Here is a 17848-nt window from a genome sequence, read left to right as displayed (position 1 = left end):
CCTTTTCCTTCAGAAAAATAACACTTTGTCTTCTTTGGTCCAGTTAGCATGTGCTTTTCCCCACACACATTGATGAAATGTTGCAAAAGCACCATTTTTACACATTGATGTGTTAAAAGCTGCTTTTCAGTCTGTGTCTTAACAATTGTCATGTATAAATCTGTTCTATTGGCTGCTAATTATCAATTTAAGTCCACAACAGATCAAGTTAACTTTTTCTCTCTAATAACCAATACTGTGTTATTATGCTGAATATTTTTTTTTACAGCAACATTTGCCTCTCCTTTGAGGTAAAAAGGAACCAGTTTTTTAAATTGTTTTAAAATAGCATTCAATGTCCCTAGTACACCACACTCAGAAGCTATTTATTGTTGTTGTCATACTGATTTAGAAAAAGAAACAATTTTTGAACGCTTTTTTGTAGTTACGTCCATTATTATATACTGAAGACTCGCAGAACAAAAATACAAAAAAAATTTGTAATAAAAATGAAATATAAATTAATAAAAACTAAAGATCAATATTTTCATATTACACGGACAACTAAAAAAATTGATTGTGGTCAATCACTGTAGCCACAGCATAGAAATAAACTACTGTATAGACTTAAATAAAAAAAAAATCTTTCTGCTGATAAGGAATTGTACTTTTATTAAGAGATAATAAATTGTTAACCGATTGAGGTTTACATTTTGAACATTAAAAATAAAGTGTTAAAAATATGCACTTTCAAGACAGTGTTTGGGAGGTCCATTCATTCATTTCTCTATGTAATTTGTGATCATTTTTCTTCTTATAGTTAACACATGTAAAGTAGCTGAAGTAGCTAGAGAATAATAATAATCACAAAACTATTAGTTCCTTAGGTGTACATTGAAAATTTCAGTTATAACCTAAATACTGCTTTTTAATGGGTTTGGCAATATGTAAAAATATTTTACACATTTTTTGTGTGGGAAATCACAGCTTGCTTTATGTAGTAAGCTTGAGATGGGGTTACTGGTTATGACTGATATCCAGCAGACATAAAATGAATGCTGATTATGAATGTAAGTGTGTATCAATAACAAATTACTATTCATTTTAGGTCTAAGAAAATTAGTAAACTCGTTTTTCTAATCTATTAAATGTTCTGGGTAGATATATAATTGTTTTATCTTGAAGGCATTATTTTTGTGCCTTCAGTTAGACTTTTTGTCTAACTTTTCAGTTAGGCATTTTTTTTTTATTCAAATGAGGAGCTCGGCTAACTATGAAATTTTAGCTATAACTTTGATCTTGACGATTACAGAAACTTGCTTGACTTATGAATATACAATTATGAAATATGCAGCCATATGTTAAGATATGAATAAAAGAAAATTAAACAATGACATTGTCTGGTTTGAGAATAAGGAACAAATATTCATGAAGTTTTGTCAAAAAAAAACTTTGAATTCAAAAGGAATCTGCTGTAAAGAAAGTCTACTTTAAAAAAAAACATCAATTTCGGTATGAAACTAAAATTATTTAGAAGGGCTATTCAGAATAATGCTCAAGATACTGTCCAGCAGGATTGTATTCACAAATTATAATCTAACGCTTCTGGCCCTGAAAAGGTTCTGGGTACAAATCCAAGACAAGTTTGGTATTTTTCATATGTTAAAATGTTTCACATCATATTCCCATGTACAATCCTTGAGGTTACGTAGTAAATTAATCAAACTAAAATCTTTTGATACCCTCCCAATTGTCCTTACCTCACATGACCTTTTTTTACTTCCTTGTATGAAGTACAAGGAATGTATCTCGCATGATTCAAAAACGATTAGCTGTAGAATGTTGAAATTTTGGATTTAGGACTGTTGTAACTTCTAGTTGTATACTACTTCCCTTTTTGATTGCAATCGACTGAACCAAAAGTGACAAAAAAGCCCAAAATAAAAAAAAAATGGGATTTTGGACTTTTTCTTAACTGCAGTAATAAGCCCTCATTGAGAGCTTTTCAATGATATATCAAAAGTGGTACTTATTTTCATTGATTCCAGAATTATAGCCATATAAAATTTTAATTAATGAAATATTTGAATCTTACAAGGAGAAGGTACATGGGTTCAAATCAGACTTAATTTCCTTTTTTTTTAAATTTAAATATATTGATTTATTAATTATCAACCCCTGAAGTTGTACAATCACAATAAAAAGTTATTAGAGAAATAAAATTTTACTCGTACGTACTTTTAATACGTGTATACGTGTGTATTTTATGTGTGTATATGTAATTTAATAGGCATATAAGGCATGTGGTATCCACATCAGATTTTTATTGTTTGATTTTAGTCGCTTACATCACAAGATGTTTGAAAATGAACTAAAAAAACTGCATTAAAGGATACTTTAAATTACTGACAAGAATTTTCACAAGACAATAAATAATCTGGTGAAACAGTACATTGAAATGATTACTGATCTAAATATAATGTACATATATTGATTCTTTTTTTCAAATAAATTCAATGATTTGTTTTTTAATTTTAAGTCATACATCATATTTTTTTAAAAATACTCCTTCGATGATAAGTTTAAAATAACTACTATAAAAATAATTTAAAACATAAAATTAAGAACTCTCTATTTAGATGTTTGTAGAGTTCCGTACAGACTTCAAATCAAGTGCAGTTAAATCAGAAGATGTAGCCGAAGTATTCCTTGGATTGTGTCCTTGTTCAACATTAAAAAATTGGCATTATTGTACTAATCATTTATATAGAGAGAGACCAGATGACTGTCAATTTATAGAAAATACAGCAAGTACAAGTGCTCGTGTTCATCGACGATTATGTGATATTACATCTATGCCACACTGGAATGCTCCATGCAACTGCAGCCAAGAATTTGCTGGGCAATATCTTTATCCTGTTAATGGTAAATATTTTTCAAAAATATATCTAACAACTTGACTCAGAGTGAGTGTGTGTGTGTACGCAAGTATATTTTTATAAAAAATAAAATAGTAGATATTGTTTAGGCTGTTCAAAAATGAAAATATCCAGCATAATGGTTTTATAATTAACATTCAGAAATAATTGTGCAAAATGTTCTCCTCCCTATTCATACCATAATAATGTTCTTAAAATTTGTGGGCAAATAATTTTATGGGTCTGCAATCATGAAATCCCTCAAATGCATACTTTCAAGTACTGAAGTTTTGTTTGATGATTATCACAATACCCTGTAGTTTTCTAGACAACTCATTCACAATTAATCAAGAGTTCTCCCAAATGTGAACACTAACATTTACCACCTTTGGCCAAAAATTTTATTTTCATCAAGGACTATTCCATGCAACCTTGCCTGAAACACACTTTTTCTTATATAATTTAGTTGCTTTGAATACAAACACTGCATCGAAGGGAAAAATCAGTAGACTCCACCCGAGTAACTCCTAAGTCATCTTTGTGCGAACAATCCTGACCAACATCTTCAACATCATGTGCCACGTCCATCTGATTTGCAACATAATACCCATGATATTATCTGCGGGTGTAAGCATGCCAAAATCTTTGAGGCATGCTTAATGTGCTGCAGAACCAATTGTACTCAAACTTTGTGTTTTATGATGTCCTCCCTTCTGCAATAGTCACACTTCCCAGAGGGTCTCAATGCTTATGTGAACAGGTAAGCATGCTTTAAAGCAACCACAACCAGTCCCTGGACTTACTGTCCAGCCACCTCTGGAGGTCCAAGATCAGTGTACATCCATCTAACCTTTATTGAGTGATCCCATGCTTCAATCATTTTGTTCAGTACTAACAACTGTATAGTGACAAAATGGAATTGGGGGTGAAGGTCCTTCATCTTCTCACCTATCCAAACGTCTCACACTTTCACTAGATCAGAATTTCTGTTGAACTTCAAAAAAAAAATTATAATTCATTCCCTCACCACATGTATAAAAGTACTCATATATTATGAAGATACTGAGATAACTTCAGAAAGACAATATAAAAATATTGGGACACTAATTAGGAGGAAATATTAACTTTTACCTGAAAAATAAAAAATTGGTACAGTAGAGTTTCTAAGAAAATCAAACTTAAACCGAAGTTGATAAGGCACATTTTTAGGCTTCTAGTAAATTTACTGACAAATAAATTAAACTTCATAAAAAATTTGAAGTAAATGGATGTAACAAAAAATCAAGTGAAAGTTAGAGTTTAATACATTCAACTTGTATTTAAAACAAAATTGGAAAAAAATATAATTTCACACAGAAGTCTTTGGTTATAACAAAAACAAAAAAAAAATACTATTTTTCAATTACAGATAAACTACCCAAATGTCCTCCATAACTGTATATTAAATGTCAACTCCCCAGTCAGTATAAAATTCCACTCTGTATTATATAAAGTATGTTCTGTGTAAATACAGTGGTGTAAATTCTCATCAGTAACTCTTCTTGCATTAACTTTTTGTTCATACATTAATGTTCTAATGTAACCCCACAAGTTAAGTAGCATTTAGATTTAATTAGATTAATAGGTTTCAGATTCCCAGCTTATTTAAATATATTAATTAACATTGGTTATATTCAACTAAAATTATATAAGGAGGTGACATAGTTATTACATTGTCAGATCGCATCCAAGTATTTTGTCATCCATGCTATCTACTTTAATCTTTATCTCTTTCTGTAATGCGTTTCCCAGTGGTATGTTTAAAATCTTTTTCATCTTACTTCTTAAATTATAACCCACAAACGTTTTTCAGATTTCCTGTAATTCCATATCCTTTGTTTAGTTTATGCTGAAATAATCCATTACACCTAACTAAAAATATCTCGATAAGCATTAATAATGCTTAAATAATATTAAATGGTTCACCATAAATAAAATTAGTTAATTTTGTTATTAGAAAGTAATTTTTTTCATAGTACAATAAGACATTAAATTCATCAATACTAATTATAATAGATATGAAAATATAATGTCATTACAGGGTTTGGTACCTGTTATAGAGCACCACTTCCTAATTCAATCTGTTCACCTCGTAGTGTTTGCGGTATTGCTTCATGTTACACAAAAACCTTAAATGGTGTACATATGGTGAAATGTGATGAAAAATGCCATGGGAGTCAGCCGGTAAATATATATTTTCAAATAATATAGCATTAATATTCAACACTGTATTAGTATTTAAAGTAATTTTGATAAATTTAAATAGCAAAACTGGCATAAGAAGTTAATTCAGTGACATTTTGAAAATTTGTTCTAATTTATATACAACTAGCCGTGGCCCGCGACTTCGTCCGCGTGGGATTTATTCACTCGTTACAAATAGTACTTCATTGTGAAAATTGATTCGCAAAAATTAACGACTACATAGCTGAAACCCGCGACTTCGTCCGCGTCGGAATCACTTAATTTATTGAATATAGCTGCCCGGCCCGGCTTCGCACGGTTGGTGACCCATTTAAAAAAATAAGATATTTGTTGCAGTCGTTCAGGGTTTTGGGCCACTTGTTCAGCCGTTTCTGCGGTAAAATACACCTTTTGGCCGTTTTCTAAGTGGACGACTAACTGCAAGACTGTAGGATGTCGCTCGTGAATGGGAAATTATAAAATTCGCCAAACAGCTTCGGATGTACTTATGTACCGGCCATTTACATAGTTTTCCACTTCATCGTTTGGGTTTTTGACGCTAAAAGTAGCTTGGTCAGATCCTTTATTGATATATTTACAAATGTATTTGATGGCTTGAACTGAGGGGCAGTACTCGATATTTATGTGTGCGTTAAACATCCTACATAATAATGGAGAATAAGAGACAATCCACCTATTATCTATATAGAAAGTACTTCCTCTGATATTTAGCGTAGCGCTCTGGCCTCCATTTTCGGCGTCACGACGACGATAAACTGGATATCCGTCCTCTCCGGTTTGGGTATCGCTGACGAAACGTCGAGGGTACTTTTTTGTGCAGATACCGTTTTTCATACATGGTGCTGTTAAGTTATGCTCTCCGCATGGACCGTGCACCATATTTTTAGTCATGATATCGTACAATATTAGGTCGTTTTGTTGGTTGGGCAGTTCCGCAACTATGGCACTATCAATTTCGTCAAAACAACAAATGACAGTGAGGTAAACCCCGCTTCTGCCACTCCACACTTGCCATGTAACATTTCACTTTGCCGAATATTTCATCTTTTGTGAATAATTTTATGAATTTTTTCATCTTTAAATGAAATACCCCTGAAATTATTTTTAATGCCTTAGCCTGTAAACTATTTCTAGAAAGTTGAGATCTTAATCTTTTGGGCATTTTGAAATGATAAAAAACTAAATACTACATCAACTAATACTAAATTATTTGCTTACATGTTGAACAGGAATTATATATGAAGTGGTGATAAAAAATTATAAAAAATTCAAAATATTTTCAATGATAAATATTCGATATCGCACACAACCGCTGCGTAGGAAGCCGACCGCGCGCGGCTCATGCGCGCGGTCGGCTTCCTACGCAGCGTTTATTTTGTGACATTGACGCCCCTCCCGCACCGCAGTGACGCTTAGGTCACATGCTGCTGCCTAGCTAGCCGAGCGAGGTGTGGGCGTGGCGAGGGAGCAGAGGCAGGCGGTGGTGGGCACGCGAGCGTCAAGAGAGACACGACGACGACGGACAGTTGCTAGTTACTGAATTAAAAAGATAAAAAAATAAAAATTTGTTGCTTAAATAACGCGGTAAAAAGTAGCCTATGTTCATCAGGGATAATGTCGGCTTCTAATGGAAAAAGAATTTTTCAAATCGGTCCAGTAGTTTCGGAGCCTATTCAATACAAACAAACAAAAAAATCTTTCCTCTATAATATTAGTGTAGATTCCAGCATACATGGATACGTTATTTGATTCTACAGTATCAAAAAATACTGATCTGAAATATTTTTTTAACAGAAAAAATGCTTACTTAATTTTATACAGTACAAAATTCTTAACCAGTAACCTAAATCCGTAAGAAAAAAATAAAAATATATAATACATAAAAGAAAAATGCACTGGACAATAATGTTCTTGAATAATACTGTTGACTAATATACTTGACTGTAATGGGTGCATTACATCTTATCCAATGAGTTTCCAAGCCCAATATTCACTGCTTCATATTATGAACACAACTTTAAAAATGTAGAAAATGAAGCACCATTAACTTGTTAAAACAAACATTGATCAAATCTGGTATGCTTCGAACTACAATATGAGTCATCCCAACTCAAGAAACCAACAGAAATAATTACAGTTGAATTTTCCCAACACTATAATACACAATTATATTATTAATTAGTCTGTTTATTATCATTCGTTCCATTTTATCTTGTTTAGGTGCCAGGAAAAGTATACAAACTGTCAAATCTGGCATCAACTGTGATATCATACTAGCACTGTTTAGCAGCTCTTGGGGTGACACTACTTTATGGTTTTTTGAGAATTCTGTTTCTGTCCAGAGGTAGTATGAAAAGCCAGAATTCATATTTCTTCTGAAGTGTTTAAGTTTGCTTGAAGATGATCAGTATATTTCAAATGGTTCATAAAGTACAATATTGGTTGCTTACTTGCTTGATTGACTGACCAATTAAAAAAAAAATTAATACAATTAATCTTACACAATGAAGGTTTCAGATGACTAATTTTTAATTTGATTGCGTTTGTTTTTATTTAGTGGATATGTTTATTTTGTAGACTGAAGCAAATTTTGCAAATTCAAAGATACACAAAAACACAAATTACTTAATTTTATTTGCCCTCTCAAGATGGAGTTGAGAAATTTAAGATAGTAAAAATGCAAAAAATTCACATTTTACTATAAGCTGAGATATAGTAAGGAACGCAGTAATGTAATTGTGCATCTCTGTATTTATAAATTTTGAATCAAATTTAATGATTTTTAAGCATGGTTTTGGATTCTAGATATGATAAATTTGCCAAATATTAAAATTTCAAACCTATAAATGTAAATTTTATAAGTTGAATTTAATTCATAATACCAATTTCTATAAAGAATATACTACCCAATTTCTTTCCAGTTAGTTTCTTTAGAATGTTTAATCTGTTTTCCACTTTTGTGGTTATATGCTGCAATATCACAACACCATAGCATTTCTTTTTACAAGTATGGAATGTAGGAAAAACTTCTTTTTTTGCCTAATATTTGAACCTGAAGCTTTTAAAAGATATTTTCTAATCTTTTAGTACTTGCACAAATAACAACCTTGCAAATAATTTTGATCTTAGATTAAAGGAACTTAGACATGTTACTTAAATTACACAAGAAGGTATATGATTTTCTAAATTATTTTATCTATTATACATTTTACTTACAGTTTTGTGAAGAAAATAAACATATAACCACTAAATTTCGAACTATTAATTCTGTCTGGACACCATGGAGCAAAAATACTTGTAATAATGTAACAAAACGTTTAGAATCAGAATCAATATGTTTGGATTCTAAGACGTATGTATTTATTACTACTATAGCTGATTTATTACTATTATTATTATTATTATTTATTTATTTATTTATTTATTATTGCTTACATGAATATATGCAGAACATTAATCTCGGAAAGGTTCTAGGTTTAAATCAGTCAGACTTGGCATTCTTCAAATGATACAAAGTTAATCTTTTATCAAAAAACATATTTAACTGTACTTTGGTATCTGCCTGTGGTTTAATTTTGAATAAATAAACAATAATTATTTATTTAAAATTACTATAAGTTAATAATACTGACACACAAACAATGACTGATTAATCATCATTTGGGTAAGTAAATGCTTTGCTTCAGATAAATTAAACGAACCTGGATTTAATAAGAATTAAAATTAAATATGTTTACTAAAACTCTGTGCTGCATGTAGTGATATTTATAAAATAAATCCTGATGACAACTCCAGTTAACGTTTGATAAGCTTTCAGCAGGCAAATCAAACAATACATTAGGAAAGAAAAAATCTTCCTCCACATTAAAGTCAATGATTTCATTTTTTAGATTTTGGTGGCTTGTAAAGTCCTAAGTATTTTTTAAATTGGAAATATATTTTTCAAGAACTACAAATATGTATGAATTAATATTATTAAGAACACTATTTCATTAATAAATATATTTAGTCATACTGCTATAGCGTTTGGGTCATTAGTGCACCAGAAACATATTTGAGGTGGTAGCGATTAGAAAACATAAAGCAATAAGTTTATTATTTATTTTACATAACATAAAACTTGCTCGGTACTAGAAGTAAAATTCTTCTCAAAGGGCATGGCAACAGTTATCAGACCTACAATACTGGTTATGTCACTGCTGAAAAAAAATTCTTTGTGCCTACTCAATAAGAAATAATTAACAAACAATATATTTCAAGATAATAGATTTTTTATTTGATTTTTAATCGATTGTATTTTTACAATGGAGTGAATTTAAATTGAGATATTGAGAAAAAACTGTCTTTAAGGTATAATTTTCCCATTAGGTTTGTTTGTTTCCAAACAAACTTGTCTTTTTAAATTCCCAAGACAAATTTCATTTCTGAATGAACTTATTGAAATTCAAACACATGTTTATTGTTTATTAGAAAAATTCATCATACTTCACTTGAGTAATGAGTTTAGGTAAGTGAACCACAAAACTGCTACTTTTTCCAGTTGAAAATATGTATAGAATAGTTTTAAAACTTGCATGGTTAGAAAATTAAATCTGTTAATACAAGTGAAATTATTTGCAGGAATTCACCAGCATTTGACTGCTTAGGCCCAGGAGTTTACTGGTGAGTACTTGTAATTAATTGCATGTAAATACTAGCTTGTAGAAAGGTGTAGGATAACTTTTCATTCCATTTAATTTGATTCAAATCAAATATAAAGACCCGTAATCATCAAATTGAAACTATCATATACAATATAAATTATTATATATATATATATTTTTTTTTTTAAAAGCAATTCTTTTAATAACCATACTCCTCTGTACAATACAAATTAATATAAATTATTTATTTAATATATCAACCCTAAATACAGAACAATTGAAATAGGATTACATATTTCATTAAGTAGCAGAAGCCTTTTGCGAATTTGATTCACATCATCAGCTGCATACATTATATATATATATATATATATATATATATATATATATATACAAAAACTTACGATCCATGACAACATTCACTTATAATTTTATGTTAAAAAATATTTTTAAACTAATTAAATGTTTAAATTAAATTTATTGTACTTTAAAACCATACAGAAATTTAAAATCTTTTATTTAAATTTAAAATTATAATCCCAACAGGAGGTAAAAACATAAAATATAAAAAATGGTTTAAAATTACAAAGATCAATTAATTAAAATTAAGTCAAAATTAAAATATTCTTATGTTTATATATATATATAATACCTTTCTAAAATGTCAAACCCCTTATTATTCCTATCCATATTGCATTTTTTAAGTTTGTCTAAATATCTGATATTGTGTATTTATTTTTAATCAAATGATCTGATACATTAAAAAAAACCAGTTTTATAGTTATTAAAGAATCTAGTTATTTTACCAGTATAAATACGGTCACAATGATTACATATGATTTTATAAAAACCACTCATTGTATACATCAGAAGTATATTATTACTTATATTACTCATTATGAGTTTTATTATTTGGTTATTCATCTGCTATGCAGGTTTGAACTTATTATTACCATAAACTTTTGTAATGTGTTCGATTATTTTGTCAGTATATACATATTTTAAATATACATTGTCAATTTTTTGTGTATTATTTATTGGTATTAAATTTGTGTTACTTTTAAATTTATTTTTTATCATTTGTTTATGTTATTTTCCATATAATTAATTGCTCTATTTACCATATTTGTGTAAGTACTAATTTTATGTGATCATGGGTGATTTGAAGTTCTATGTATAGAGGTTTTGTTACATGTTGGTTTCCTCCTATACACTGATTATTATACATTGATTATTTTTACTAAACTCAATACCAACATCTAAATAATTTATTTTTCTATTATTAATTTCAAATGTAAATTTCAAATCGCTACAGTATGAGATCAATTTATTCAAAATTATTAAATATTCATCATTTATCACCGGATTATAGGCCACAAAAACATCATCAACGTATCTAGTCCACATTAAAATATCATGTTGTGCTATCCCATATATATCTTTAATATATACTTTATCTTCAAACTCCTGTAAATAAATCTCAGACAATATGGATGACAACGGAAAACCCATCAGTAGCATACTTTCATGGGTGTAATATTTTTTATCAAAACTAAAATAATTTTGTTTGTATATATGTTCCTTATAATAACAATTATGTTTTCAACAAATAAGGGATCTTCATGATTTTGTACTAATTTTTTCTTTAATATATTAATAGTTACTTCCATAGGTATACTAGGATACATATTATAGATATCGTAACTAACCATCCTAGTTTTCTCATTTACAGTTAAGACCTTTAGTTTATTTAGTTCATTTTTTATATTATATTTATTCTCTAATGTTATTTTACTTTTGAGTATTTTATCTATTATTTTAGATGTAATGTAAGAAGGAGTGGTTTAGTAAGGACGCATAGGTATAACCTGTTTGTGTAACTTTGGTAAACCAGTTAATTTTTGTCCACTCGGTTCATAAGAGTACAATCTAGTATGATATGTTAAATTATTTTTAATAAAAATAATTTAAGAGATTCCAAAAATTTTAGTAATTAGTAATTCTCAATAATTTTTTAGCAGGATTAATTACTTCTTTTTAACTCATTATCTATAATATATTGTTATATTCTTTTATTATTATTAATAAAGGAAATTTTATTAGTAAAAGGTATTTTATAGAATACTATTACTAGTAACATTAGTGTTTGCTTGATTTATATTTACTTCAGAATCCATTACAATATTCTTAAAATATCTTTCTTATCATTTTTTGTTAGATTAAACTTATACACATTAACTGCAATAAGTTATTCATCCTTATTAAGTTCCATATTTATTAAATTAACCAAATCAATATTTTATCAGGAAAAGAACTTGATTTTGCAAGCATTTCTTATATTTGTAAATTATCTACTAACAAATTTTCTTGCAAAGTGAAATAACCCAATTCTATACTATTATTTATGTTAGAATCATAATTATGGTCATTATTGCTCTTATATAACTATTTTCATTTCATATTAAACTAATTTTATTATATTTATTCTTGTCTCTGATTATATTATATGCATAATCAAATACAAGGTTACCTAAAACTATCACCAACTATAAATGTGCATTGTAAAAGTTTATTTATTAAACTTTTTTTTAAATATGCATATTTAATTTATTGTTTTACTCTAAATTTTTCATCAAATTCCTTTATTAGTTTGGTAATTTTTTATATTTAACCTGGCATACTTCAGTGTCAAATTTAATTTGAGGCAGGTTTCGTTAAAATTTATTGACTGGATTATACTGCAAGGTTTAGCATATAAATTGTAATATTTGAACAATAATCTTGCCTGGCATTTATAATTATTTTTTAGAAGCAATTCTTTTAATAACCATACTCTGTACCAAGGTGTAATATACTAAGGTGTTATTAATAAACATAAGGATTAATTTAATATGATTAACCTTCAGACAGAATACAATGATTAGTATTATAAAGGCTGCAGTAGATAGTACCACTATCTATTTAGATAATAGTATTGAGTAATTGATCTTTCAATATGGTTAGTAAAGTAAAATCAGTGAAATGGCTAGCACATGTGAATGGGCAGTATGTTGTCATGGATCACAAGTTTTTGATTGTTTTGTATGCAGCTGATGATGCAAATCAGATTTGCAAAAGCACTTCTGTTATGTAAGGAATAAGTCATCTTATTTCGATTGTTCTGTACTTAGAGTTGATTTATTAAATATAAATTAATTTATATAATACACACACGCACACGCACGCACACACACGCACACACGCACGCACACGCGCACACACGCACGCACACGCGCACACGCACACACACACACACACACACCACACCACACACACACACACACACACACATATCTTTAACTGTTTTAAAATATTTTCTCTCTTACCTACATTATAGTTGCAGTAACAATATATTTGTTAGTTTCAAAAGTTATCGAACCAATGAAGATTTTAAAGCCAACTTTATATTCATATTCCTATGCATAAGCTTCAAGTACATTAAATGAATTAGTAATAAAAAAAATGATCATATTAATTCCAAATCCCATCAATATGTACGTTATGATTCAGTTTCTTTCTACAAAATAGAAATTTATTGATCCAATTTAAAGTGAAAATCTTTCGGTCAAAATGGTTATCATGAAGTGACATTCAAACTGTTCAGTAAAAGATAATGATGAGGGTTATCCCTTGCTATTTGAAATTGAGGAACAATAGGTTAACCGTTGCACGAGTTTCTGATGTCATTTGGTAAGGCTGCTGCTACATATCCTTAACTGCCATATAATAATAGTTCATCACGTTCTAGTGTGTGTTCATTATGTGGTATTGCACTGGCAATTCAAAGTAGCAAATATTTTTAAATGTTCTTGTGTAATAATGTTTTATATTTTTGTATATAAAAAAATTATTATTTAACAATAACAGCTTTTAAATCCTTTTATACTCAAAAATTTCAACTGATTTTATGCATAAATCTTATGGATACAATTGTTTTTTTTTTAATATATTTGTAGTAATTCAAATTATTTCTTTGATTAGTGAACAGTTTTGGAAGTGAGAAAGAAGTAAATCTTAGTATTACACTTAAGTTTCTTGAAACTTCAAAACTGTACCTTACTTTTTTGTTCTGCTTTCTATAATTATAATCATAATGTTGAATGCCATAATTAATAAATCTAAATTACCTGTGTTTTTCTCATGTAATCAGACTGTATATTTTTTTAGTTTTTAAGTATTTTACCAAACCTTCTTTACAACTTCATTTACCCTAGCAAATAATTTAATACAATTACTTCAATGTTTGTTTAATTATGGAATCACGTCTATATAATTAATGAAAAAGACAAATAGAAGTAAATAAAAAATAGCCTAAAATACACTTTACGAGCACTAGCTCTTTAATATTAATACACTAAAAATACTAAAAAGCACAAAAAAAAAAAAAAACAACAGTATTTTCACAGTATCACCACAAATCTTTATACAGTCGGATCTATTCATAAAATAATTCTTTAACCGTTTTAAAATATTTTCTCTCTTACCTACATTATAGTTGCAGTAACTATATATTTGTTAGTTTCAAAAGTTAACGAACCAATGAAGATTTTAAAGCTAACTTTACTGAAGATGTAGGTGGGTGGGGGGGGGGGTGTTAGTAAATTATTACAATAATATTAACACATCAGGAAAAATTCAGAAAAGAATGAATATAAATTGCATATTTAAAAGAGCTATGTGCATCTGAGGTGAAAAATATGTTAGCTAATTTGAAACTTGAATGATACGCCAGCCAAGTTACTTTCACAAAAAATAAATTGAAAAAAAAAACTATTTTTAATGTGAATTTTCTGTTTGCTTGCAGGTTGTTAGCTTTTGGCACATCAAAATAACAGAAAACGACTCTTTAAAACAAAGTACACTTAGTTTCACCGAGACAAAATCAGATGATTAAGTATAGTACATCAGAAGTAAATCTTCATATAACCACCACTTCATATAACTTAAATCTTCATATTACCACCACTCAGATTCAAGACGCAGAAGATATCATCACTGGGGTTTTTGTTAACTATCAGAGCTAAAATTCTGAAAAAAAATTATCAGATTACAATCAATCTCTATTTTATGTAAAAAAAATGTTTGAAAAAGGAGATTAGTGGGCTTAGTAAGAAAAACCTTTTTCATTTCAATTAAATGACTAGTGCTCATCTTCATTCAGAGTCTTTTGTGCTCAGCTAATGCTCACTAGGTCGCCAGCTTCTTTTTATTACAAATTAGTTCTACAAACTTCTTGTCCTGTTCAAAAGTTAGTTATTCTTTCACGTAGATTTCAAGAATTTTCTTTTTTAGTTAACCGAATTTAAACATCTGATTTTGTCTCTATCAACCACACGTATTCTAGAGTTTCTCTTAAAGATTTTCTGTTATTTTGATGCCAAAATTAAATTACCATTAAAAATATTTTTGTTGGATTTATAAAAAGCACCAATCAATTAATGTAAAAGTTTTTTCTAATTTGTTAAAGTGATCTTTAAAACACTCTTTATAATAAAAAATTACCAAGCTTGTGCTTAAGAAAGAAAAAAGGATACAAAAGACTGGTACTAACTCAGTTTCAATATATTAAACATATATTCATAATGCAATTTAGAATTTTTTTATGTATATGTTTAAGCGTGAAAATGTTCAAAATAAATTTATTTTACAGTAATTTATTTGTGAATTAGTTTTATGACTTCATTTAATCTGAATTGTATTATTATGTGTAATAATTATTGACTTAAAGTAGAAAAACTTTGCTAAAATAGCAAAAGTAAATAAATACATTTAAAAAGGAAATGTAAGAAATATACAAGGGGTGTTCACATCAATCTGGGTCTTTTGTCATCAATATGGCTCCAATTAAGTGAATGGATATGTGGAACAGTGGGTTGTAATGAAATTTCTCATGAATGAAGGTGTAAAACCTGGTGAGATTATTTGTGATGTGACTCCTTGCACAGTATGGTGATGAGACTCATAGTCGTAGTAAACATTTGAGTGGTGCAAATGTTTTAAAGAAGGGTGTTCATCAGTGAATGATAATCCTGGTTTAGGTGATTCGAAGCACCAAAGTTATGTATGGCCTCAGTTTTTTGGAATAAAAATGGCATCATTCATGTCGATTTTATACCCCATTAAGTCAATATTAACAAGAGAGTACTACTGCAATGGTCACAATACTCAAGAAAAAACAGCCTGGTGCGATCACTAAAGGCGTTCTGTTTCTCTAGGACAATGCACAATCGCATATAGCCCCATTCCATGCTACAAGATCTTAGCCGGGAGTTATTGCCACACCCCCGAGGCCAGAATTTCTACAGCAATGTTAAAGTGAAGCAGTCAGTCGTACCTTGGTTTCGATGTAACGACAAATTTTTCTGCACTGAAGGTATCCAGTAAATTTTAAATTGTCATGATAAAATTGACTTTTTTCAATATAAGATGTTCATCATTTATAACAGGTTCAAAGATAACCAAAATGTCATCTACATATCGAACCCATAATAGAATTTTGTGTATATGAGTAACCACAAAAACATAAACATGACTATTTAAAATTTACATTTGAAACAAGATAAGTGCAGAAAAATAAGTTTTTTAGATGTTAATATTGTAATCAAGTAAAATAACTATTATCTATGGTCACACAAAATTAATAAATTTACAAACATGTTGAACAGAGTGATACATTACACACAGAGTAACAAGGAAAAATTAGATACAGAAATAAATAAAGAGTAATGCAGTAAAAAATATATACAAAGCCCTTGTTATTTGATATTTATAAAAAAACAAAATTTAAAATCTAAAAACGTAACAATGAAACCTATAAATATTACACACAACACTGATAAAATCTATATAAAATATTCTTATTCTATTAATATTATTGAAAATTTAATTAATGTTTATAATGATGAAAAATAAAAAGCACATAAGAAATTTAAAAAATCATAATGATAACAATGATTTTAATATTGGGAAAACTAATAGATCATTTAAAGTGAAATTTGCAGAACATTTTAAATATTATATAAACAATAAATTGGGGTTTTCTAAAGTTGCTGACCATCTAATAGTGAAATAAACATTCTATTACTGACTTAGAAACTAATTTGAAAATAAGTGATGTTACAAAAGAAAATAGTAATAAAAAATTGGACATTTTAGAAAAATATATCATATACAAAAATTCAACATAATCAGTCTTCAGACAGAGTTCGATAATGATACTCTTATCAAAGCTACTATAAATAGAGCAGCTGTTGGGTAAAATTTATAATGTATATGTTAGGCAGACTTTTAATTAATTATTGACTGCATATATTATTGTTATATATGTAATAATATCAGTTAGTGTTTTATTAATGTTTTAATGTGTAATTTTTAATTTTAATCAACTGATGATGAGGAATTTTCTCAAAGAGGCTTTTGATATATAGAAAAGAAAAAGAAAAATAATAAGATAAGGTTAGAACTCTTATTGACTCTGTACTTTGGTGGATGGTGCTGAATTTTTTATGCTTTTGGAATTAATTAGTATAGAGGAATATGTGGACATATTCCTCTATATATTTACTACTTTATATATATATATATATATATACTACTTAAGCCATATATAAACAATACAAGATAGATAAATCCATATATGTATATTCAAACAAATAATGTAGACAGTATTAGCAAATCATTTGTTACATTTGTTTCACTTTAAATTGCTGAAACAAATAAATATATTTGATTTTTTTAAAAATCAAATGTTATAGTAACTAACACAATTATTTCTAACAAAATTTTTCTCTCCACATGAACTTAATATTTAGGATAAGTATATAAGAGTTCACAGTAAAAAATATTTTATGCACTAATTAGAAATAATTTTTAGAAAGTAGTTTTCCTTAGAATTGTACCACTAGAATAATCACGGCACTGTAAACTACTGTAACTCCTCATGTAACTAACACAATGAAACAGATCATAGTAATTAACCAATCAAAAAAATAAAATTGTTTACAATTTAGTATCACAATCACCATA

The 17848-nt window shown here is 28.5% G+C and overlaps 1 protein-coding gene across 1 annotated transcript in view; it reads left to right on the top strand.

Moving 5' to 3' along the window:
• Positions 1-17848, top strand: part of LOC142326907 (uncharacterized) — a 42712-nt gene that overhangs the window by 12496 nt on the left and 12368 nt on the right. The window contains exons 2-5 of the mRNA XM_075369638.1: positions 2619-2904; positions 4978-5112; positions 8370-8493; positions 9762-9803. Of these exons, the coding sequence (XP_075225753.1) occupies positions 2619-2904; positions 4978-5112; positions 8370-8493; positions 9762-9803 (587 nt within the window). The remainder of the gene's footprint in view (positions 1-2618; positions 2905-4977; positions 5113-8369; positions 8494-9761; positions 9804-17848) is intronic.

Source organism: Lycorma delicatula, chromosome 6, assembly GCF_047948215.1.
Source record: "Lycorma delicatula isolate Av1 chromosome 6, ASM4794821v1, whole genome shotgun sequence".
NCBI classification, from domain to species: Eukaryota; Metazoa; Arthropoda; class Insecta; order Hemiptera; family Fulgoridae; genus Lycorma; species Lycorma delicatula.
Note: the sequence above shows the minus strand (reverse complement) of the source record. Positions and strands in the feature narration are given on the sequence as shown.